The 22839-nt window shown below is 43.5% G+C and overlaps 1 protein-coding gene across 1 annotated transcript; it reads right to left on the bottom strand.

The window, feature by feature from the left end:
- Positions 1-7843: 7843 nt before the first annotated feature.
- On the bottom strand, positions 7844-20966 carry LOC306959372 (trace amine-associated receptor 13c-like; the record flags this gene model as incomplete). Its single annotated transcript, XM_079551460.1, has 3 exons — positions 7844-8223; positions 20620-20714; positions 20794-20966. The coding sequence occupies 3 exons, from the start codon at positions 20964-20966 to the stop codon at positions 7844-7846; spliced, it is 648 nt and encodes a 215-aa protein (XP_079407586.1).
- Between the last annotated feature and the right edge of the window lie 1873 nt (positions 20967-22839).

The raw sequence follows: 22839 nt of genomic DNA on the forward strand, positions 1-22839 counted from the left end.
ATTAATTTATTTCGGGGGGAGTGTGTTCTGACGGGAGTGACTGATCGCAAATAGACCTTTATATCTGCTGTATTGTTATAATAAAAGTTTTTTTCAAAATCAATACGACTGTCTTTTCTTTCCTAAACCATCTTTTGTTTTTTGCTGTGTTTGACATTTTTTACAATAAAGTTAGGGAATGTGTCGCTAAGCATCATGGGATTGTAAACTAATGGAGATTTTAAAAGTTCAAATACTGGAGTTATTTTTCACATTAAAACTCTTGGACACCAGTGAGTTAGATGTTTTTACCTGCAGTAACTCGGCAGCTACGGAGTTTTACGGCTTTTTTCTCCTTTTTATGCTGTTTTTAGCTAATGTTAGTCAATGGAAATGTCTGCTAACAGCTGCAAAAATGGCGGATCTCCATGGTAACTGTAGAATTTCCCGAACTCGGACGTGGCCATAGATACAGACGCATCTCTGGAATCGCCCATATATGGTCATTTTTGAAAACAGTTAAGGGGGAAAACAATTTTGAAAAAATCTAAATTTTCTCTAATTATTCAAAAACTACTTTAACAAACGCAGAATTCTGAATATAGTTTCTACTAAATAAAGATACAAAGACATGGGGAGGAGCAAAGTGGTTCAACAGCCCATAAATACATAAATAACGGAGAATGCTAACTTGATGCTACATGTTAGCATCGGGCTAATGCTAACGGTTAGCTCGCGCTAGCTACAACTGCCGTTTTTTTCACTTCTACTGAACAATCTGCTGTGAGAAAATATCCATATGGGCCTGATTTACTCTTGACTTTATTTACTGTAGTATATAGTGCCGCGCATATATACTGATGTTAAATAGTGCCCGCCTATATGCGGAGTGATTCTGTTGTTGTGGTTGCCTGAAGCCGGTTGCCTGAACGGCCCGTATTAAAAGAGCACGCAACTAACCTGGTGTCATCCTTACACTCACCACGATGCACAACATACAACGGTAGCTAAAGAGACTACTACATTTACGAGATAAATAAGTTCATATTCCACCAGAAAATGGCTAAAAAGAGGGAAAAATTGTGTTTCTCTAAAGATTCTGTTTTCCCCCTCGGCGAAGCCACGCCCCCTTCTATGACGAGATGCGTCTGTATCTATACGTTTGTTAAGTGGTGACGTCACAGCTCTACTTCCGGGTTCGTAGATGTGCGAGAAAATATCACAATCAATATTTCTGAAACTCAACAGTTACTGAACACACTTATTTATCGAGCCCATTAGCCAAACATGCTGAAGATACCGGTACGTCCGGGTTAGCGGAGGAAAATGTCACGCTAAACAAACAGATACGAACGGCATTTCTGGAATTATGGTGCGTTCCAGGCAACTGGTATTTTTCCTACATGAAAGTTTCCAGTTATGACTTCAGAGCGTTCCAGGTGATTAAACTCTTATGTAAACACATTTGCTAATGCTACAACAGTTAGCTCATGATATTAGTCCAGGAGCCAGACCCGCTCCTCAGGCACATTTACCTTTTCCAAACTAGTATCTTTAGAGTATATCTTGGGTCATTACCAGTGGTAATTGTGATTCTCTCCAAAGTAGTGCTGTGGTCACATACAGAGTCACAGATGAATGAAATTTAGAGCAAAGAAAGCTGACCTGATGAGGAACAAAGGAATATGACAGTCTTGGGCTTTAGCTTTTTCTTTTTCAATATATTAAACAATATATCTACAAAAGTAGAAAATAAGTGTCATATAGATCAGAAAAGCGCTTCACAAATGAGTGCATTATTGTCTTTTGTGTTTATCTTTACCTTTTCAAATATAAATAGAAAACTGCCCCAACTCATTAGCTTCACATTAAGCCCAAGATGAGCTCAGTACCTCTAATGGATCAGCAGATATAACAGAACATGTGTTCCACGTTCCCTCTCAGCGACCATTCCATGGTGAAGTTAGAGCTTTTAGGACGACAGTTGCTTCAAACTTGGCACAGTTGATGTTGATATGCTAAATATGCTTATGAGTTTTAAGGGTTTTCAAAGGGGGGTAGGGTCAAAATCAGGCCTTGATACAACTAACTTTCACTAACTTTAGAGACTTTGGACGTTTATGACAAACTGTTGGGATTTTTATTACTTATTTCTACTTTTCAAAATATCTTTGACAATCAGTTCCGAATATGTTGCCAGTGTCATCTCTAAACAAGATACACGATGGTTTAACACAGGGGTCACCAACGAAAAGCCTTTTTTTTACGGTGTAAAAGACTTATTTTTCTTGAATCAAATACAAATACAGTTGTTTCTGTTCATGTGACTTAATACGAGGTTAAAACAAAACTATTTTGCTATAATATGGGGTCAATGTCCTATAAGAAAACAGAACGTCTAAGTCTTTAGGATTCGTTTTTAAACCGGTAACTCTCAAACAACTTAATGCTTTTAAAGTCGCCCTCGGCTGATAAAAGGTTGGTTTGGTTTAACGATATAACAAAAATACATGTGATATCGTTCATATTTGATAACACCTCAGTAACTGTGGACTGTTTTTAAAAATTCATCCCATTTCTACCCTCGACAATAAAGATGGTAAAGCGGAGTCGTGATTGTGAGGTTGCCGGTTAGAATCCAAGCTCCCGCAGGTGCAGACTGCCATCGTGTCCTTGGGCAAGAAACTTAACCCACATTGTCCATGTATGAATGTAGTGTGTGAGTGAGAGGTGCTGGTCGGAGAGGTCTAAACATATACTGGCAGTCTTGCTTCCATAGCCACAGCTCCCAGGGCACCTGTGGCTACAACAGTAGCTTATCACCGGTGAGTACTGGAGACCCAAGTGTTGGTGGGATTGGTATATGGTAATATGTTCCCGTCATTTCAATTTGAGCTCGTCCAATCCACTTTAAATCCAATCAAAGCCCATCTAAACATCATGTCTAAGTGAATGTGAGTTGGTGGCCTAGATGTAAGCAGCCACACTTCTGTCAGTCTGCCCCAGGGGAAACTGGCTGCATATGCAGCTGGTATGACATGAATGAAAATCCCCATTCCTTTTGAGAAGAACTTTCGGGGACTTGTGTCATGAAACACACTATATAAAATAAGATTCCCTTCCCCTGTACCCAGTCTAAAGCTGACCTGAGTCTAGGGTTGCCAGGTCTCAGGAGTCAAACCTGCCCAAGGACCTGGCAACCCTGCCTGAGTCAGTCTAGCTGGAGCTTGAGTTAACCCAGTCTGAGCCTGTGTTTACCGATTCAGAGCCTAAACCAGTTCTTTTAAGGTTAGACTGGGTTTAGATGTGATCCAAAATCCAGTCTAACCGCACATAAACCTGGTCTAAACTGAAGATTAACCACAATAGGTGTAGACAGACTCAGACTCGGTTTGAATTTAAAAACAACACTCAATTGTCCAGAATAGAGATAAGAATACTCTGTATTTCTGAATAATGAATAACCAGCCATTTTACAACATAGTTGTACTGAAATTCTTTTGCCCAATGAAGAAGTGAAATGGATGATTCCTGAAACGTTGGTCTGTGTAATTCATTATTTGAATCCCCAAAACACAAGGGATTCAAAGTTCTATAAATCAGGCTAGAAATTAAATTGAAAAACCCTTCAGACAAATCCTTCAAAACCTTACGAAGGCTTTATAAGTTGAAACGTGTTTCAGTTATATGGTGAATGGTATCAACCTGTAGCACTTGATGGTAAACCAAAGACAAATTTAAACTGAGGTAGACATTAAAGTTGAATCTACTCTAATATAACAGCATCAGGCAGGTCAGGTTTGTGTGAGTGGATGATGTGTTACACACATTTTTAATAATTTTAGGAAAAAATCCAAAGGTGAATGTTCACAAATGGTCATTTTAATGTTAATTTGGTCCAATATTTACTTTGACAATAAAACTGAGATGTTGAGGGAGAAAACATAAACAAAGAACCTAAAATTGATGACTGTATAAAAAAAGTTGTGTCTCTCCTCAATACGTTAATATCCACGCGTGGACTAGTAACACAGCAGGTGCAATAAAAATGAATGGAAGAGATGGTGATAACCCTAACCCTAACCTAACCCTAAACAACAAAGCAATAAATGTCCTTTCAGTAAACACTGAGTAGTTTAAAGTGGGATTAGGCTGATGAACAGGTCCCAAACTGTTCTTAGTTGTTGTTTAGTTAATGTTACACATGTTTGAACCGTCATATACTTAGTGATGACTCTGGCAACAGATTCGATATACATTGTCATTGTCAGGTTTTGATATAATAATATATAATGCATATTAATTTAATAAGTATTAAAATTCAAGAATATATAAGCTTAGGATGAATAAAGTAAGAAAAATAAATTAAAAATAATAATGATGACATGATTTAGTTTCAACTAAATTAACTTAAAACAAATGTATGAAACATATTTGTTGGAATATTGAAATTTATGTGACTAACTTCAGATACAGGATTATTTCTCTTCTGTTTAACACTTGATATTGTTCATTATTAATGTTTGTGTTTTGTTTTTCTCTGGTGAAGTCTGTAAACTGGGTTAGGGCGTAATAAGTTTTCACTTCAGCCTAAACCCTTTCGGTCACGTTGTACACAAAGAATTGGAAATGTATTTACGTTTAAAGGAATGAACTGACCGAATAAACTACTACTACTACTACTACTACTACTACTACTACTACTACTACTACTACTACTACTACTACTAAGTATAAAAATCCCAACAGTTTGTCACAAATGTCCAAAGTCTCTAAAGTTAATGAAACTTGTTTGTTGTGTCAAGGCCTGATTTTAACCCCCTTTGAAATCCCCTAAAACTTATGAATTAAAAAAGATATGCTGCTCAAATATTATTCACAGAATATTTAGTATATCAACATCAACTGTGCCAAGTTTGAAGCAAATCCAAAAAGTTGAAGTTGAATTGTCGTCCTAAAAGCTGTAACTTCACCATGGAATGTTGTTCACAGGCCTATATGGACAAATGCATGAGGATCCACAGCTCTGAGAGGGAACATGGAACATGTTCTGTTAGAGCTGCTGATCCGTCTGAGCTCCTGAGCTCATCTTAATGTGAAGCTAATGAGTTGGGGCAGTTTTCTATTTACATTTGAAAAGGTAAAGATAAACACAAAAGACAATAATGCACTCATTTGTGAAGCGCTTTTCTTATCTATATGACATTTATTTAGCATTTTTGTAGATATATTGTTTAATATATTGAAAAAGAAAAAGCTAAAGCCCAACACTGTCATATTCCTTTGTTCCTCATCATGTCAGGTTTCTTTGTTCTAAATGTCATTCATCTGTGACTCTGTATGTGACCACAGCACCACTTTGGAGAGAATCACAAAGTTCTGTCTGAAGCCTGTCCCGTTAAAGTGGTTTTTGGGGTCCCACAGCCGAACGGGGCAAAGTTGCAATGGTCCAACTGGTAATGACCCAAGATATTCTCTACTGAAAGATACTAGTTTGGAAAAGGTAAATGTGCCTGAGGAGGGGGTCTGGCTCCCGGACTATATATGGTCATGTGTTGAGGGGGAAACAAAGAAAATATAAACTTCTATAATTATTCCAAACCTACTTTAACAATTGCTGAATAATCAATACAGTTTTCTACCCAATAAAGACACAAAGACATGGAGAGTATGGGCTTATGCACAGTGACCCCACGTGATTCCGCCTGGACAGTAAACCAGACGCTGTCCTTCCTGTCCGTTATCTCTTCCCATTAAAAATGAGCAGGTCCCACAGAAATGAAGCAATAGCTCAAGATCTGGTAAAGGACAGCGAGTAAAAGTTCAGATGTGACGGAGCAGGTTAGAAAATATTAGACTTAACGACTTCACAGGAGGAAACTCTGTGTTCATAACGGTGCATGTTTTTGTCTTGAGGCTAACGCGGCTAACACAAAATTAAAAATAAAACTAAAAAACAGAATCGTCCTGTTAGTCCATCCATCCATTTTCTTCCACTTGTCCGTTTCCGGGTCGTGGGGGCAGCTGTTGGAGCCCAACTCACATTGCACCAGCCCCTATGGCGCCCCCTGCAGGTGGTGGGTCCACAGAAGGACGGCCTCATGGTTCTCTCCGGGCCTGTCGGTCTCTCATAAGGAGCTTCTGAACCGCTCTGTGTCTGACCCGTCACCTCGGACCTGTTTGCCCTGGGAGACCCTACAGGGGCACGAACCCCCGACAACAGAGCTCCAGGATCATTCGGGCTCAAACCCTCCACCACGCTAGGGTGGCGGTTCCACCCCCTATATTTGTGTGAGACCTGCTAATTGTGAACGTAAACGATCAGCGACAGGAAGTCCAGGTCTGACTGTCCAGGAAGACGTCACGTGGGGAAACTGTGCATAAGCCTACAAAGGTTCAACAGCCCAAAAAAACATAAATAACGGAGAATGCTAACATGCTAACCCTAGCTATGACTGCCGCTTGTTTGTTTTTTTTGCTTCTACTGAACAATCTGCTCTGAAAAAACATCCATATGGACCCGATCTAGATTTGACTTCATTTGTTTGTCATAAGTAAGGATTATACCACGGTCGGTCAGTGATTCAGTCAGTATTTTCCGTAGTTCAGTCACTGGGATGTCACTCCGCTGCCACAGCTGAATCAGTGACATGAGACAGACAGTAACAAATCATTTTGTTAATTTCAACATTTTTGTCCAAAACAAAACGTTTGATGAATGGGAGGAAGAGGATCAAGGACTAAAATAAATAAATAGGTCATTTGTTAGCCTATGTCTGCCCTATTTGTATTTTTCCATTTGGATTGCTGCTTTTTTTAAAATAATTTATTTAAATATTGACTGTTTTGTTTGGTGTGTTTGTACACTACTGTTCATAAATGATGAGCGTTCCATTTCTCTTGAAAACGATTGAGGCACCATTCATTAAATTCAGACCTAGGCCTACATGAAATGATCCCTGCACTTAAAGGGATATTTGGTAAGATTAGTAAAATCAAACATGAAAGTTTCAGTGGATTCCACAGCAGCTGATTTAAACATTTGAGCTTCAGGTCCGATCCTCACGCCTGGCTCTGCTAGAGGCGGCGTGAAAATGGCGTCATCTGAGAGTTCTGGGAGCAAATTTGAAATTAATGTTCGTCAAGAGATGGAAAACAAGAAGAAACGGAAAATGAAATCTAATGTAGTGATGGCTCGAATATGGATAGAGGCTTCATGGTCGGTATAGTTGCGATCACCCAGGTGGACCGGATTTATAAAGACACTCATGCAGTTAGAAAGATAATTGGAGAAAAGGTGAGAAAAGTAGACTATGTGAAAGTGACAAGTGGAATGGTGATAATCAAGTGTCAAGACAAGAAGCAAATGGACAAAGTGTTGAAGTTTATGGTAAATACAGTGTACTTACTTATGCCTTGCATGTTGTGAATGTCTCTTGTGATAAACTTGTGAATTCATTTTTCTATTGATCACAGCACGTTGTCCAGGCCCTGAGGAAACAAAACAGCCCCACACATGACGCCTCCCGGCCTGGACAACGTGCGGTCATCACTAAATCCAACATGGATCTTTAGATGTGGAGACACAGGGTGCAATTGTTGGCTTCAAATAAAAACAGACGTTTTTGTTCTAGTCATGGAACAAACAATCAGAACAATATGAAAAAGGATTATCTTGTGGAAGTGATGACACTTTCTTTAAGCGGCCACAGTGTGTCAGTGTTGCCCTAAGAATATTCATATGCAATGTGAAAAAGAACATGCAGCAAGGACGAAATGCACTTCAAATGAAGACAAAGTAAACTGCAGGGCTCAAGCACAAAAGATGTATTTGAGAGTATTACTGGTCCACACTATCGGTCAGTCAGTATGCGGGTCTACTGGAGCCAGGCTTGAGTATCTGCAGAGTCACTATGTTTCGAAGGCACTTTCTAAACCAGGAGTAAAGAAATGTATAGATTATAGGATTTAGGCAGGAGTTGAAATAATAAAGAAATCGCACAGCTTCACCACTTGAGCTGCCGAGCTTTGTGTTCTGGACGTTGAGCACTACTCCATAAAATGGACAGGTACAAATTAGAAACACAACAATGACAACCCCTAACGTCCCGGCAGCTTTCAGTTCAGACTTATTCACTGTTGCTGCAGCCGAGGTCTTCGAACGCATGGATCGAACTTGACTTATTACGCCGACAAATACTCTTGAGTACAAAGCAACGATAGCACCGACTGGGAAGAAGAATTAAAGCCGCAAGCGGCATCGAACGGCCCTCGCGGGCCGTGCCTCCTTTAGCGCCTCTATTGCCGCGTCTATGTAACCGTACCAAGGGCGCCACACTGCATTTTATTGCCTAAATGTGCCATTAATCTTTGTCAGTAAACGTCAAAACTGCATTTTTAGCCTCTCCATGTGAATAATGGCTCCAGCCTGCAGAGGGCGCTGGCGCGCCCAGAAACTTTTTAATTTCACAATTAGCATCAGACGGCCCTAACGGGCCGTATTTCCGTGACCACTGTCCACAAGCTCCTGACAGGGGGCGCTAACGCGCTGTAATGTTGTATAATGTGAGATTCATGTGTCAGCCCCATTACAATAATATGGGGAGCCCCGGGCGTCACCATGGCAACACCGTACAAAATACAATATGGGTCTCATTGGCTTTTTGGATCGGGACGCCATCAACTATTTTTGTACCGAATTTCATCCATTTCCGACAAACTAATTTTTTTCCCATAATGCATTTTTTCTTCTGCACCTGGAGGGGGCGCTATTGCGCCCAATGTTACTTTTACACATTTGTTGCGTCCAGGGGTGAAAGGTCAATAAAATGTATATTTCCGATTTTTCATCGGAGTTTGTTTGTGCGAATGGGAGCGATTTTTTGTTTTTGATGAATCGCAAAATACTTCGGAAAGATTGCGGCTTCGCCGCAAACAAACCGTAAAACTTAGCCAAAAAATTTGGATAACTTTTGATGTCCCACATCTCGAGATGAGCTGGAGCGATTTTGAGCTCATTTGGTGAAACGCCCTGGGAGGAGTTCTTTAAAATGCGAAGTCAGCGAAAACGCTGACTCAGCATTCTCCGGTCTTCCTGTCAAAATGGCGGACTTCCGGTTTGTCAGGGGGCGTGGCCACAATAATATTGTTTTTTTATCGTCACATGACGAAGGTCTGTACCGAATTTCGTCGCTCTACGACAAAGTTTACTTCGGCCCCTCCCCCATTGGCGTAATGTATTTTGACTTTTGTAGGTGGCGCTGTCGCGCCATTTTTTTCCCCCCCAATATGAAACACACATTTTCATTAATTTTTCACCAAAACTGAATTTTGGGCACAGTTTGGTGAGTTTTCGACTATGTTCAGGGGGTCAAATTCCTGCTCAAAGAGCAGAAGAAAGAAAGAAGAAGAAAGAAAGAAGAAGAAGAAAGAAGAAGAAAGTAGAAAGAATTAAAGCCGCAAGCGGCATCGAACGGCCCTCGCGGGCCGTGCCTCCTTTAGCGCCTCTATCTATCCGTGCCACAACCCACCCAAGGGCGCCACACTGCATTTGATTTCCCTGATGTGCCATTAATCGTTGTCAGTAAACATCAAAACAACATTTTTAGCCTCTCCATGTGAATAATGGCTCCAGCCTGCAGAGGGCGTAAGCGCGCCCGTAATCTTTTTAATTTCACAATTAGCGCCAGACGGCCCTGACGGGCCGTACTTCCATGACCACTGTCCACAAGCTCCTGACAGGGGGCGCTAACGCGCTGTAATGTTGTATAATGTGAAATTTATGTGTCAGCCCCATTGGATAACATGGGGGGCCCCGGGCGTCACCATGGCAACACCGTACAAAATACGATATGGGTCTCATTGGCTTTTTGGATCGGGACGCCATCAAGTATTTTTGTACCGAATTTCATCCATTTCCGACAAACTAATTTTTTTCCCATAATGCATTTTTTCTTCTGCACCTGGAGGGGGCGCTATCGCGCCCAATGTCACTTTTTCACATTTGCTGCGTCAAGGGGTGAAAGGTCAATAAAATGTATATTTCCGATTTCTAATCAGAGTTTGTTTGTGCGAATGGGAGCGATTTTTAGTTTTTGATGAATCACAAAATACTTCGGAAAGATTGCGGCTTCGCCGCAAACAAACCGTAAAACATAGACAAAAAATTTGGATAACTTTTGATGCCCCACATCTTGAGATGAGCTGGAGCGATTTTGAGCTCATTTGGTCAAACGCCCTTGGAGGAGTTCGTTAAAATGCGACGTCAGCGAAAACGCTGACTCAGCATTGTCCGGTCTTCCTTTCAAAATGGCGGACTTCCGGTTTGTCAGGGGGCGTGGCCACAATAATATTTTTTTTTCGTCGTCACATGACGAATATCTGTACCGAATCCCGTCGCTCTACGACAAAGTTTACTTCGGCCCCTCCCCCATTGGCGTAATGTATTTTCACTTTTGTAGGTGGCGCTGTCGCGCCATTTTTTTTTTCCCCAATATGAAACACACATTTTAATTAATTTTTCACCGAACCTGAATTTTGGGCAAAGTTTGGTGAGTTTTCGACAATGTTCAGGGGGTCAAATTCCTGCTCAAAGAGCAGAAGAAGAAGAAGAAGAAGAAGAAAGAAGAAAGAATTAAAGCCGCAAGCGGCATCGAACGGCCCTCGCGGGCCGTGCCTCCTTTAGCGCCTCTATTGCCTCGTCTATGTAACCGTACCAAGGGCGTCAGTGTTGCCACACTGCATTTTATTGCCCTGATGTGCCATTAATCGTTGTCAGTAAACATCAAAACAACATTTTTAGACTCTCCATGTGAATAATGGCTCCAGCCTGCAGAGGGCGCTAACGCGCCTATAATCTTTTTAATTTCACAATTAGCATCAGACGGCCCTAACGGGCCGTACTTCCATGACCACTGTCCACAAGCTCCTGACAGGGGGCGCTAACGCGCTGTAATGTTGTATAATGTGAGATTCATGTGTCAGCCCCATTAGATTAACATGGGAGGCCCTGGGCGTCACCATGGCAACACCGTACAAAATACGATATGGGTCTCATTGGCTTTTTGGATCGGGACGCCATCAACTATTTTTGTACCGAATTTCATCCATTTCCGACAAACTAATTTTTTCCCCATAATGCATTTTTGCTTCTGCACCTGGAAGGGGCGCTATCGCACCCAATGTCACTTTTTCACATTTGTTGTGTCCAGGGGTGAAAGGTCAACAAAATGTATATTTCCGATTTTTAATCGGAGTTTGTTTGCGCAAATGGGAGCGATTTTTAGTTTTTGATGAATCGCAAAATACTTCGTAAAGATTGCGGCTTCGCCACAAACAAACCGTAAAACATAGGCAAAAAATGTGGATAACTTTTGATGCCCCACATCTGTAGATGAGCTGGAGCGATTTTGAGCTCATTTGGTCAAACGCCCTAGGAGGAGTTCGTTAAAATGTGACGTCAGCGGAAACGCTGACTCAGCATTTTCCAGACTTCCTGTCAAAATGGCGGACTTTCGGTTAGTTGGGGGCGTGGCCACAATAATATTTTTTGTTTGTCGTCACATGACGAATATCTGTACCAAATCTCGTCGCTCTACGACAAAGTTGACGTTGGCCCCGGTTGGTCCCGCCTCCATAGACCCAATGTATTTTGATTCACCATGGCAACATCGTACAAAATACGATATGGGTCTCATTGGCTTTTTGGATCGGGACGCCATCAACTATTTTTGTGCCGAATTTCATCCATTTCCGACAAACTAATTTTTTTCCCATAATGCAATTTTTCTTCTGCACCTGGAGGGGGCGCTATCGCGCCCAATGTCACTTTTTCACATTTGTTGCGTCCAGGGGTGAAAGGTCAACAAAATGTATATTTCCGATTTTTAATCGGAGTTTGTTTGTGCGAATGGGAGCGATTTTTCGTTTTTGATGAATCGCAAAATACTTCGGAAAGATTGCGGCTTCGCCGCAAACAAACCGTAAAACATAGACAAAAAATTTGGATAACTTTTGATGCCCCACATCTCGAGATGAGCTGGAGCGATTTTGAGCTCATTTGGTCAAACGCCCAAGGAGGAGTTCGTTAAAATGCGATGTCAGCGAAAACGCTGACTCAACATTCTCCGGGCTTCCTGTCAAAATGGCGGACTTCCGGTTTGTCAGGGGGCGTGGCCACAATAATATTTTTTTTTTGTCGTCACATGACGAATATCTGTACCGAATCTCAACGCTCTACGACAAAGTTTACTTCGGCCCCTCCCCCATTGGCGTAATGTATTTTGACTTTTGTAGGTGGCGCTGTCGCGCAATTTTTTTTTCCCCCAATATGAAACACACATTTTTATCAATTTTTCACCGAACCTGAATTTTGGGCAAAGTTTGGTGAGTTTTCGACAATGTTCAGGGGGTCAAATTCCTGCTCAAAGAGCAGAAGAAGAAGAAAGAAGAAGAAGAAGAAGAAAGAAAGAAAGAATAATAATATTTCCGAGAAAAACAATATAGTCGCTTTCGCGACAATGTTATATTATACATTTTTGGAAAGCTTTCAACGATCCGCACGCACCCGTGAGGTTCCTGGGTGGATGACGAGCGCTTCGCGCTCGTCATCCACTATATACCCCCATTCACACTATATACCCCCATTCATTTTAATGCAATAATAAGTATAAAGGGCCCACACCTCCGGTGTGGGCTTCACTCTTTTACAGGGTGAGTTTACGGTTGACATGGGGACAGCGCTTCGCGCTGTTTTTGTGCGCTCCGCGCACTTAGGTTCAGTGCGCTGCGCGCACTGCGCTGCGATTGCGATTACAATAGGCCCTTGCGACGGCAGGCCGCTCGGGCCTAATTAAAGCCGCAAGCGGCATCGAACGGCCCTCGCGGGCCGTGCCTCCTTTAGCGCCTCTATGTATCCGCGTCATAACCCACCCAAGGGCGCCACACTGCATTTTATTTCCCTGATGTGCCATTAATCGTCGTCAGTAAACATCAAAACTACATTTTTAGCCTCTCCATGTGAATAATGGCTCCAGCCTGCAGAGGGCGCTAGCGCGCCTATAATCTTTTTAATTTCACAATTAGCATCAGACGGCCCAAACGGGCCGTACTTCCATGACCACTGTCCAAAAGCTCCTGACAGGGGGCGCTAACGCGCTGTAATGTTGCATAATGTGAGATTCATGTGTCAGCCCCATTAGAATTACATGGGGGGCCCCGGGCGTCACCATGGCAACACCGTACAAAATACGATATGGGTCTCATTGGCTTTTTTGATCGCGACGCCATCACCTATTTTTTTGCCAAATTTCATCCATTTCCGAGAAACTAATTTGTTTCCCATAATGCAATTTTTCTTCTGCACCTGGAGGGGGCGCTGTCGCGCCCAATGTCACTTTGTCACATGTGTTGTGTCCAGGGGTGAAAGGTCAAAAAAATGTATATTTCCGATTTTTAATGGGCGTTTCTTTGTGCGAATGGGAGCAATTTTTAGTTTATGATGAATGGCAAAATACTTCGGAAAGATTGCGGCTTCGCCGCAAACAAACCGTAAAACATAGCCAAAAAATTTGGATAACTTTTGATGCCCCGCATCTCGAGATGAGCTGGAGCGATTTTGAGCTCATTTGGTGAAACGCCCTAGGAGGAGTTCGTTAAAATGCGATGTCAGCGAAAACGCTGACTCAGCATTCTCCGGACTTCCTGTCAAAATGGCGGACTTCCGGTTTGTCAGGGGGCGTGGCCACAATAATATTTTTTTTTTGTCGTCACATGACGAATATCTGTACCGAATCTCGTCGCTCTACGACAAAGTTTACTTCGGCCCCTCCCCCATTGGCGTAATGTATTTGCACTTTTGTAGGTGGCGCTGTCGCGCCATTTTTTTTACCCCCAATATGAAACACACATTTTAATTAATTTTTCACCGGACCTGAATTTTGGGCAAAGTTTGGTGAGTTTTCGACTATGTTCAGGGGGTCAAATTCCTGCTCAAAGAGCAGAAGAAGAAAGAAGAAGAAGAAGAAGAAGAAAGAATAATTAAAGCCGCAAGCGGCATCGAACGGCCCTCGCGGGCCGTGCCTCCTTTAGCGCCTCTATGTATCCGCGTCATAACCCACCCAAGGGCGCCACACTGCATTTTATTTCCCTGATGTGCCATTAATCGTCGTCAGTAAACATCAAAACTACATTTTTAGCCTCTCCATGTGAATAATGGCTCCAGCCTGCAGAGGGCGCTAGCGCGCCTATAATCTTTTTAATTTCACAATTAGCATCAGACGGCCCAAACGGGCCGTACTTCCATGACCACTGTCCAAAAGCTCCTGACAGGGGGCGCTAACGCGCTGTAATGTTGCATAATGTGAGATTCATGTGTCAGCCCCATTAGAATTACATGGGGGGCCCCGGGCGTCACCATGGCAACACCGTACAAAATACGATATGGGTCTCATTGGCTTTTTTGATCGCGACGCCATCACCTATTTTTTTGCCAAATTTCATCCATTTCCGAGAAACTAATTTGTTTCCCATAATGCAATTTTTCTTCTGCACCTGGAGGGGGCGCTGTCGCGCCCAATGTCACTTTGTCACATGTGTTGTGTCCAGGGGTGAAAGGTCAAAAAAATGTATATTTCCGATTTTTAATGGGCGTTTCTTTGTGCGAATGGGAGCAATTTTTAGTTTATGATGAATGGCAAAATACTTCGGAAAGATTGCGGCTTCGCCGCAAACAAACCGTAAAACATAGCCAAAAAATTTGGATAACTTTTGATGCCCCGCATCTCGAGATGAGCTGGAGCGATTTTGAGCTCATTTGGTGAAACGCCCTAGGAGGAGTTCGTTAAAATGCGATGTCAGCGAAAACGCTGACTCAGCATTCTCCGGACTTCCTGTCAAAATGGCGGACTTCCGGTTTGTCAGGGGGCGTGGCCACAATAATATTTTTTTTTTGTCGTCACATGACGAATATCTGTACCGAATCTCGTCGCTCTACGACAAAGTTTACTTCGGCCCCTCCCCCATTGGCGTAATGTATTTGCACTTTTGTAGGTGGCGCTGTCGCGCCATTTTTTTTACCCCCAATATGAAACACACATTTTAATTAATTTTTCACCGGACCTGAATTTTGGGCAAAGTTTGGTGAGTTTTCGACTATGTTCAGGGGGTCAAATTCCTGCTCAAAGAGCAGAAGAAGAAAGAAGAAGAAGAAGAAGAAGAAAGAATAATAATATTTCCGAGAAAAACAATATCGTCGCTTTCGCGACGATATCATATTATACATTTTTGGAAAGCTTTCAACGATCCGCACGCATCCGTGGGGTTCCTGGGTGGATGACGAGCGCTTCGCGCTCGTCATCCACTATATACCCCCATTCACACTATATACCCCCATTCATTTTAATGCAATAATAAGTATAAAGGGCCCACACCTTCGGTGTGGGCTTCACTGTTTTACATGGTGAGTTTACGGTTGACATGGGGACAGCGCTTCGCGCTGTTTTTGTGCGCTCCGCGCACTCAGGTTCAGTGCGCTGCGCGCACTGCGCTGTGATTGCGATTACAATAGGCCCTTGCGACGGCAGGCCGCTCGGGCCTAATTAAAGCCGCAAGCGGCATCGAACGGCCCTCGCGGGCCGTGCCTCCTTTAGCGCCTCTATATAACCGTACCTAAGGCGCCAGCGTGAACGAACTGCATTTTATTGTCCTGATGAGCCATTAATGTTTGTGCGCAAACATCTCAGCTACATTTTTAGCCTCTCCGTGTGAACAATGGCTCCAGCCTGCAGAGGGCGCTAGCGCGCCCGTAATCTTTTTAATTTCACAGGTAGCATCAGACGCCCCTGACGGGCCGTACTTCCACGTCCACTGTCCACAAGCTCCTGACAGGGGGCGCTAACGCGCTGTAATGTTATATAATGTGACATTTATGTGTCAGCCCCATTACAATAACATGGGGGGCCCTGGACGTCACCATGGCAACACCGTACCAAGTACGATAGGCGTCTCATTGGCTTTTTGGATCGGGATGCCGTCAACTATTTTTGTACCGAATTTCATCCATTTCCGACAAACTAATTTTTTTCCCATAATGCAATTTTTCTTCTGCACCTGGAGGGGGCGCTATCGCGCACAGTGTCACTTTTTCACATTTGTTGTGTCCAGGGGTGAAAGGTCAAAAAAATGTATATTTCCGATTTTTAATCGGAGTTTGTTTGCGCAAATGGGAGCAATTTTTAGTTTCTGATGAATTGCAAAATACTTCGTAAAGATTGCGGCTTCGCCGCAAACAAACCGTAAAACTTAGCCAAAAAATTTAGATAACTTTTGATGCCCCACATCTCGAGATGAGCTGGAGCGATTTTGAGCTCATTTGGTGAAACGCCCTGGGAGGAGTTCGTTAAAATGCGATGTCAGCGAAAACGCTGACTCAGCATTCTCCGGACTTCCTGTCAAAATGGCGGACATCCGGTTTTTCAGGGGGCGTGGCCACAATAATATTTTTTGTTTCTCGTCACATGACGAATGTCTGTACCGAATCTCGTCGCTCTGCGACAAAGTTGACGTTGGCCCCGCCTCCATCGACGCAATGTATTTTGATTCACCATGGCAACACCGTACAAAATACGATACGGGTCTCATTGGCTTTTTGGATCGGGATGCCGTCAACTATTTTTGTACCGAATTTGATCCATTTCCGACAAACTAATTTTTTTCCCATAATGCATTTTTTCTTCTACACCTGGAGGGGGCGCTATCGCGCCCAATGTTACTAATTCACATTTGTTGTGTCCAGGGGTGAAAGGTCAATAAAATGTATATTTCCGATTTATAATCGGAGTTTGTTTGTGCGAATGGGAGCGATTTTTAGTTTTTGATGAATCGCAAAATTCTTCGTAAAGATTGCGGCTTCGCCGCAAACAAACCGTAAAACATAGGCACAAAATTTGGATAACTTTTGATGCCCCACATCTCGAGATGAGCTGGAGCGATTTTGAGCTCATTTGGTGAAACGCCCTAGGAGGAGTTCGTTAAAATGCGATGTCAGCGAAAACGCTGACTCAGCATTCTCAGGACTTCCTGTCAAAATGGCGGACTTCCGGTTTGTCAGGGGGCGTGGCCACAATAATATTTTTTTTTTGTCGTCACATGACGAATGTCTGTACCGAATCTCGTCGCTCTACGACAAAGTTTACTTCGGCCCCTCCCCCATTGGCGTAATGTATTTTGACTTTTGTAGGTGGCGCTGTCGCGCCATTTTTTTTTCCCCCAATATGAAACACACATTTTAATTAATTTTTCACCGGACCTGAATTTTGGGAAAAGTTTGGTGAGTTTTCGACTATGTTCAGGGGGTCAAATTCCTGCTCAAAGAGCAGAAGAAAGAAAGAAGAAGAAAGAAAGAAAGAATAATTAAAGCCGCAAGCGGCATCGAACGGCCCTCGCGGGCCGTGCCTCCTTTAGCGCCTCTATATAACCGTACCTAAGGCGCCAGCGTGAACGAACTACATTTTATTGCCCTGATGTGCCATTAATCTTTGTGCGTAAACGTCTCAGCTACATTTTTAGCCTCTCCATGTGAACAATGGCTCCAGCCTGCAGAGGGCGCTAGCGCGCCCGTAATCTTTTTCATTTCACAAGTAGCATCAGACGCCCCTGACGGGCCGTACTTCCATGACCACTGTCCACAAGCTCCTGACAGGTGGCGCTAACGCGCTGTAATGTTGCATAAGGTGATATTTATGTGTCAGCCCATTACAATAACATGGGGGGCCCCGGACGTCACCATGGCAACACCGTACAAAGTACGATAGGCGTCTCATTGGCTTTTTGGATCGGGATGCCATCAACTATTTTTGTACCGAATTTCATCCATTTCCGACAAACTAATTTTTTTCCCATAATGCAATATTTCTTCTGCACCTGGAGGGGGCGCTATCGCGCCCAGTGTAACTTTTTCACATTTGTTGTGTCCAGGGGTGAAAGGTCAACAAAATGTATATTTCCGATTTTTAATCGGAGTTTGTTTGCGCGAATGGGAGCGATTTTCAGTTTCTGATGAATCGCAAAATACTTCGTAAAGATTGCGGCTTCGCCGCAAACAAACCGTAAAAGTTAGCCAAAAAATTTGGATAACTTTTGATGCCCCACATCTCGAGATGAGCTGGAGCGATTTTGAGCTCATTTGGTCAAACGCCCTAGGAGGAGTTCGTTAAAATGAGACGTCAGCAAAAACGCTGACTCAGCATTCTCCAGACTTCCTGTCAAAATGGCGGACTTCCGGTTTGTCAGGGTGCGTGGCCACAATAATATTTTTTGTTTGTCGTCACATGACGAATGTCTGTACCGAATTTCGTTGCTCTACGACAAAGTTGACGTTGGCCCCGGTTGGTCCCGCCTCCAGAGACGCAATTTTTTTTTTTTTCACCATGGCAACACCGTACAAAATACGATATGGGTCTCATTGGCTTTTTGGATCGGGATGCCATCAACTATTTTTGTGCCGAATTTCATCCATTTCCGACAAACTAATTTTTTTCCCATAATGCATTTTTTCGTTTGCACCTGGAGGGGGCGCTATCGCGCCCAATTTCACTTTTTCACATTTGTTGTGTCCAGGGGTGAAAGGTCAACAAAATGTATATTTCCGATTTTTAATCGGAGTTTGTTTGCGCAAATGGGAGCAATTTTTCGTTTTTGATGAATCGCAAAATACTTCGGAAAGATTGCGGCTTCGCCGCAAACAAACCGTAAAACTTAGCTGAAAAATTTGGATAACTTTTGATGCCCCACATCTCGAGATGAGCTGGAGCGATTTTGAGCTCATTTGGTCAAACACCCTAGGAGGAGTTCGTTAAAATGCGAAGTCAGCGAAAACGCTGACTCAGCATTCTCCGGTCTTCCTTTCAAAATGGTGGACTTCCGGTTTGTCAGGGGGCGTGGCCACAATAATATTTTTTTTTTGGCGTCACATGACGAATGTCTGTACCGAATCTCGTCGCTCTACGACAAAGTTTACTTCGGCCCCTCCCCCATTGGCGTAATGTATTTTGACTTTTGTAGGTGGCGCTGTCGCGCCATTTTTTTTCCCCCCAAAATAAAACACATATTTAAATTAATTTTTCACCAAAATTGAATTTTGGGCAAAGTTTGGTGAGTTTTCGACAATGTTCAGGGGGTCAAATTCCTGCTCAAAGAGCAGAAGAAAGAAAGAAGAAGAAGAAGAAGAAGAAAGAAGAAAGAATAATAATATTTCCGAGAAAAACAATATCGTCGCTTTCGCGACGATATCATATTATACATTTTTGGAAAGCTTTCAACGATCCGCACGCACCCGTGGGGTTCCTGGGTGGATGACGAGCGCTTCGCGCTCGTCATCCACTATATACCCCCATTCACACTATATACCCCCATTCATTTTAATGCAATAATAAGTATAAAGGGCCCACACCTTCGGTGTGGGTTGTCACTGTTTTACATGGTGAGTTTACGGTTGACATGGGGACAGCGCTTCGCGCTGTTTTTGTGCGCTCCGCGCACTTAGGTTCAGTGCGCTGCGCGCACTGCGCTGTGATTGCGATTACAATAGGCCCTTGCGACGGCAGGCCGCTCGGGCCTAATAATATTTTTTACAAAAACAATATCGTCGCTTTCGCGACGATATCATATTATACATTTTTGGAAAGCTTTCAACGATCCGCACGCATCTGTGGGGGTCCTGGGTGGATGACGAGCGCTTCGCGCTCGTCATCCACTATATACCCCCATTCACACTATATACCCCCATTCATTTTAAAGCAATAATAAGTATAAAGGGCCCACACCTCCGGTGTGGGCTTCACTGTTTTACATGGTGAGTTTACGGTTGACATGGGGACAGCGCTTCGCGCTGTTTTTGTGCGCTCCGCGCACTTAGGTTCAGTGCGCTGCGCGCACTGCGCTGTGATTGCGATTACAATAGGCCCTTGCGACGGCAGGCCGCTCGGGCCTAATAATAATATTTCCGAGAAAAACAATATAGTCGCTTTCGCGACGATATCATATTATACATTTTTGGAAAGCTTTCAACGATCCGCACGCACCCGTGGGGTTCCTGGGTGGATGACGAGCGCTTCGCGCTCGTCATCCACTATATACCCCCATTCACACTATATACCCCCGTTCATTGTAATGCAATAATAAGTATAAAGGCCCCACACCTCCGGTGTGGGCTTCACTGTTTTACATGGTGAGTTTACGGTTGACATGGGGACAGCGCTTCGCGCTGTTTTTGTGCGCTCCGCGCACTTAGGTTCAGTGCGCTGCGCGCACTGCGCTGTGATTGCGATTACAATAGGCCCTTGCGACGGCAGGCCGCTCGGGCCTAAAAAGACAAGGACATCCACTATTCCCTCGTAGTAATTCAGAGCCAATCCACATTCCCCAGAGCAACTGCGGACACTGTCCGGATGTTTCATAACCTCTTTGAACAGCAATGTGACATAGAGCACAGTACAAAGCCAGCAGAGGCTTATGCAAACTCTGACCCTATGGACAGTGACTCTGGTGCAGTAGAGCAAAGGCTGGCAGATGGCAATGTAACGATCCACAGATATAAGCACAACGCTTTCCACTGAAACCGAGGTAACAACACATGACACGTACTGGTACACAAGGCACATGGCGTCACCATAGGGCCCACAGAAAGGTCCGACACGCCCAGGGAGAGGAGGAGGAGGTTGGTGGGAGTGTGGAGCTGCCTACGGGGAGACCATACACACAGTTAGAGCAACAACAAGAGGTACATCGTCAAATGCAGCGTTACGAAAGAGTCATTACTTGTAGTGTGAGATTGAAATGATGACGAACAGGTTAAGAGTCACAGTGAACAATGAGATCAAATACAGCACAGTGTTAACAAGCAGAGTAGACAAATAAGGCCTTTTGACTTTTATACAAGAGGCATTAAACAAATGTGGGAAACAGAGCTCATTTTCTTCCACTGTCTCCATGTCGGCATCTTTGCACCGCACAGAGACGAGTCCTCGGTCTGTCCTTTCATACATGTCTCCCCCTCCCACCTGGTCTGTCCTGAGGAGGAGGAGGAGACAGAGTTCATCAGGACTGACTATGGTTGCATCAGAAAAAAGATCAATAGAATTAACCTCTTACCACCCGCCTAAACCAAATGTATTCTGTCCTCTTTTGGCTGTGTAACACCTCATTTGAAAGCTAAGACCCACAAAACTGGTCTTTTTCCTCACGCTGTTGCTGTGTTGTGTCACCTTTTGCATGTTTTTTTTTCTTTTTCATTTTTGTTGAATTTTTGTCACATTTTTGTTGAATTTTTGTCACATTTTTGTTGAATTTTTGTCACATTTTTGTTGAGTTTTTGTCACATTTTTGCTACGTTTACATCCTTGTTTTCTTCTCATTTTTTGTGGCTATATATTTTGGTGCTTTTTTTCCCCCCAAGAAGCTTTTCGATTGGGGTAAAGCCAAACTGGAGAAAATGGGGTCCGTTCAGGTGGGAGTTAAGAGGTTAATGTGTGAAAATAAAATAGAAGATTGTGTATAAGATGTGCACCTGTGCTACAAACGTACTTAAGCAGCAATAATAATATTTGATTGATTGACAGGTTGCCTTTATTGTCCACTGTGGGGAAATGTTCTTGGGCTCATTGCTCACAGCTGCTACACATTGCATAACGCCGGGATTCCACATCATCCGCCTGTGCGCTCCACTCCGCTCCGCCCCGACTCCGAACGGCTGCGACATCAACGCCCCCTGTCTCCGCTTCAGTCCGCCCTGGTCCTCTCCGCCAGTGCTCCAGCTCCACGAGGAGCACGCGCACAAAGCAACGACTTTGAGAAATAAAACTCCTAATAAAATAATAAACAACTATTTATGAGCATGCGAGCTATACCGCGTTGAAGCATGAAGCCTGTGCCCCCCTCATGCGCGAGGGAGAGAGAGGCAGGAAAAAAAGTTACGTGAACGAAAGCAACAGAAGCTGAATCGGGTCGTGTGATTGTTTTTGTGATAACAAATTCCCCAGAGGGAATTATCGAGGTCACTTTGAGTGAAATAGTGACATTTTCGTTAAAATAAAGTCCGCTCGGAGGGAATTTACCTTGAAAATACGGATATTGTTGTCGTTCTCTTTCCCGTTTGGTGCGGTCTGAACTGTGGAGCTTGATCCGGCCGGAGCTGACGCGGCGCAGACGGACCTGAAAATAGGGTTGATCCGTATTTTTATCGTGGCGAGGCGGAGTGGCGGAGAGGCGACGTAGGCCCCTCGGAGCGGAGTGGACGATGTGGAATGTTTCTGAACGTTCAACATAGCAACGCATTTGCTGCGGAGGTCGGGGCGGAGTGGAACGGAGCGGAGCGGGGCGAGCACGGAGAATGTGGAATCTGGGGGTAAGTGTCGGCTCCCCTTTAACCTTTCGACATGTTGCCAAACTATGGACCTTATACATGAATGTATTAAATTATATCTAAAAGACACACAGTAAGTGACACATCGGGAAATGAAATGAAATTAATACATGGTTTTGAATTTTTTTATAAATAAAAAACTGAAAAGTGGGATGTCGGCCCCTCTTTCCTTTTAGTGCATCCAATTGCCTTCAGAAGTTGAATGATCTAATCTAGTCTCACTTCAAATACAGAGGTTTGTTAAGACAGAACAACTCTTTGCTGTGTCCACACCGCACGTGTCAAAAACGCGCCTAAAGCCCATAGTTGGACGCTTGTCACAAATGTTGCCGGAGCTAATTGTAGATGATGTGAGCAGTAAACTAGCCCAGCTCAGTGTGTGATCATTTTTAAACGGTTCTTTATGTAGCTGGTGGTTTTATTGACTTTGTGCATATTTCTCG

The sequence above is a fragment of the Gobius niger genome, assembly GCF_951799975.1.
Source record: "Gobius niger genome assembly, chromosome: 2".
NCBI classification, from domain to species: Eukaryota; Metazoa; Chordata; class Actinopteri; order Gobiiformes; family Gobiidae; genus Gobius; species Gobius niger.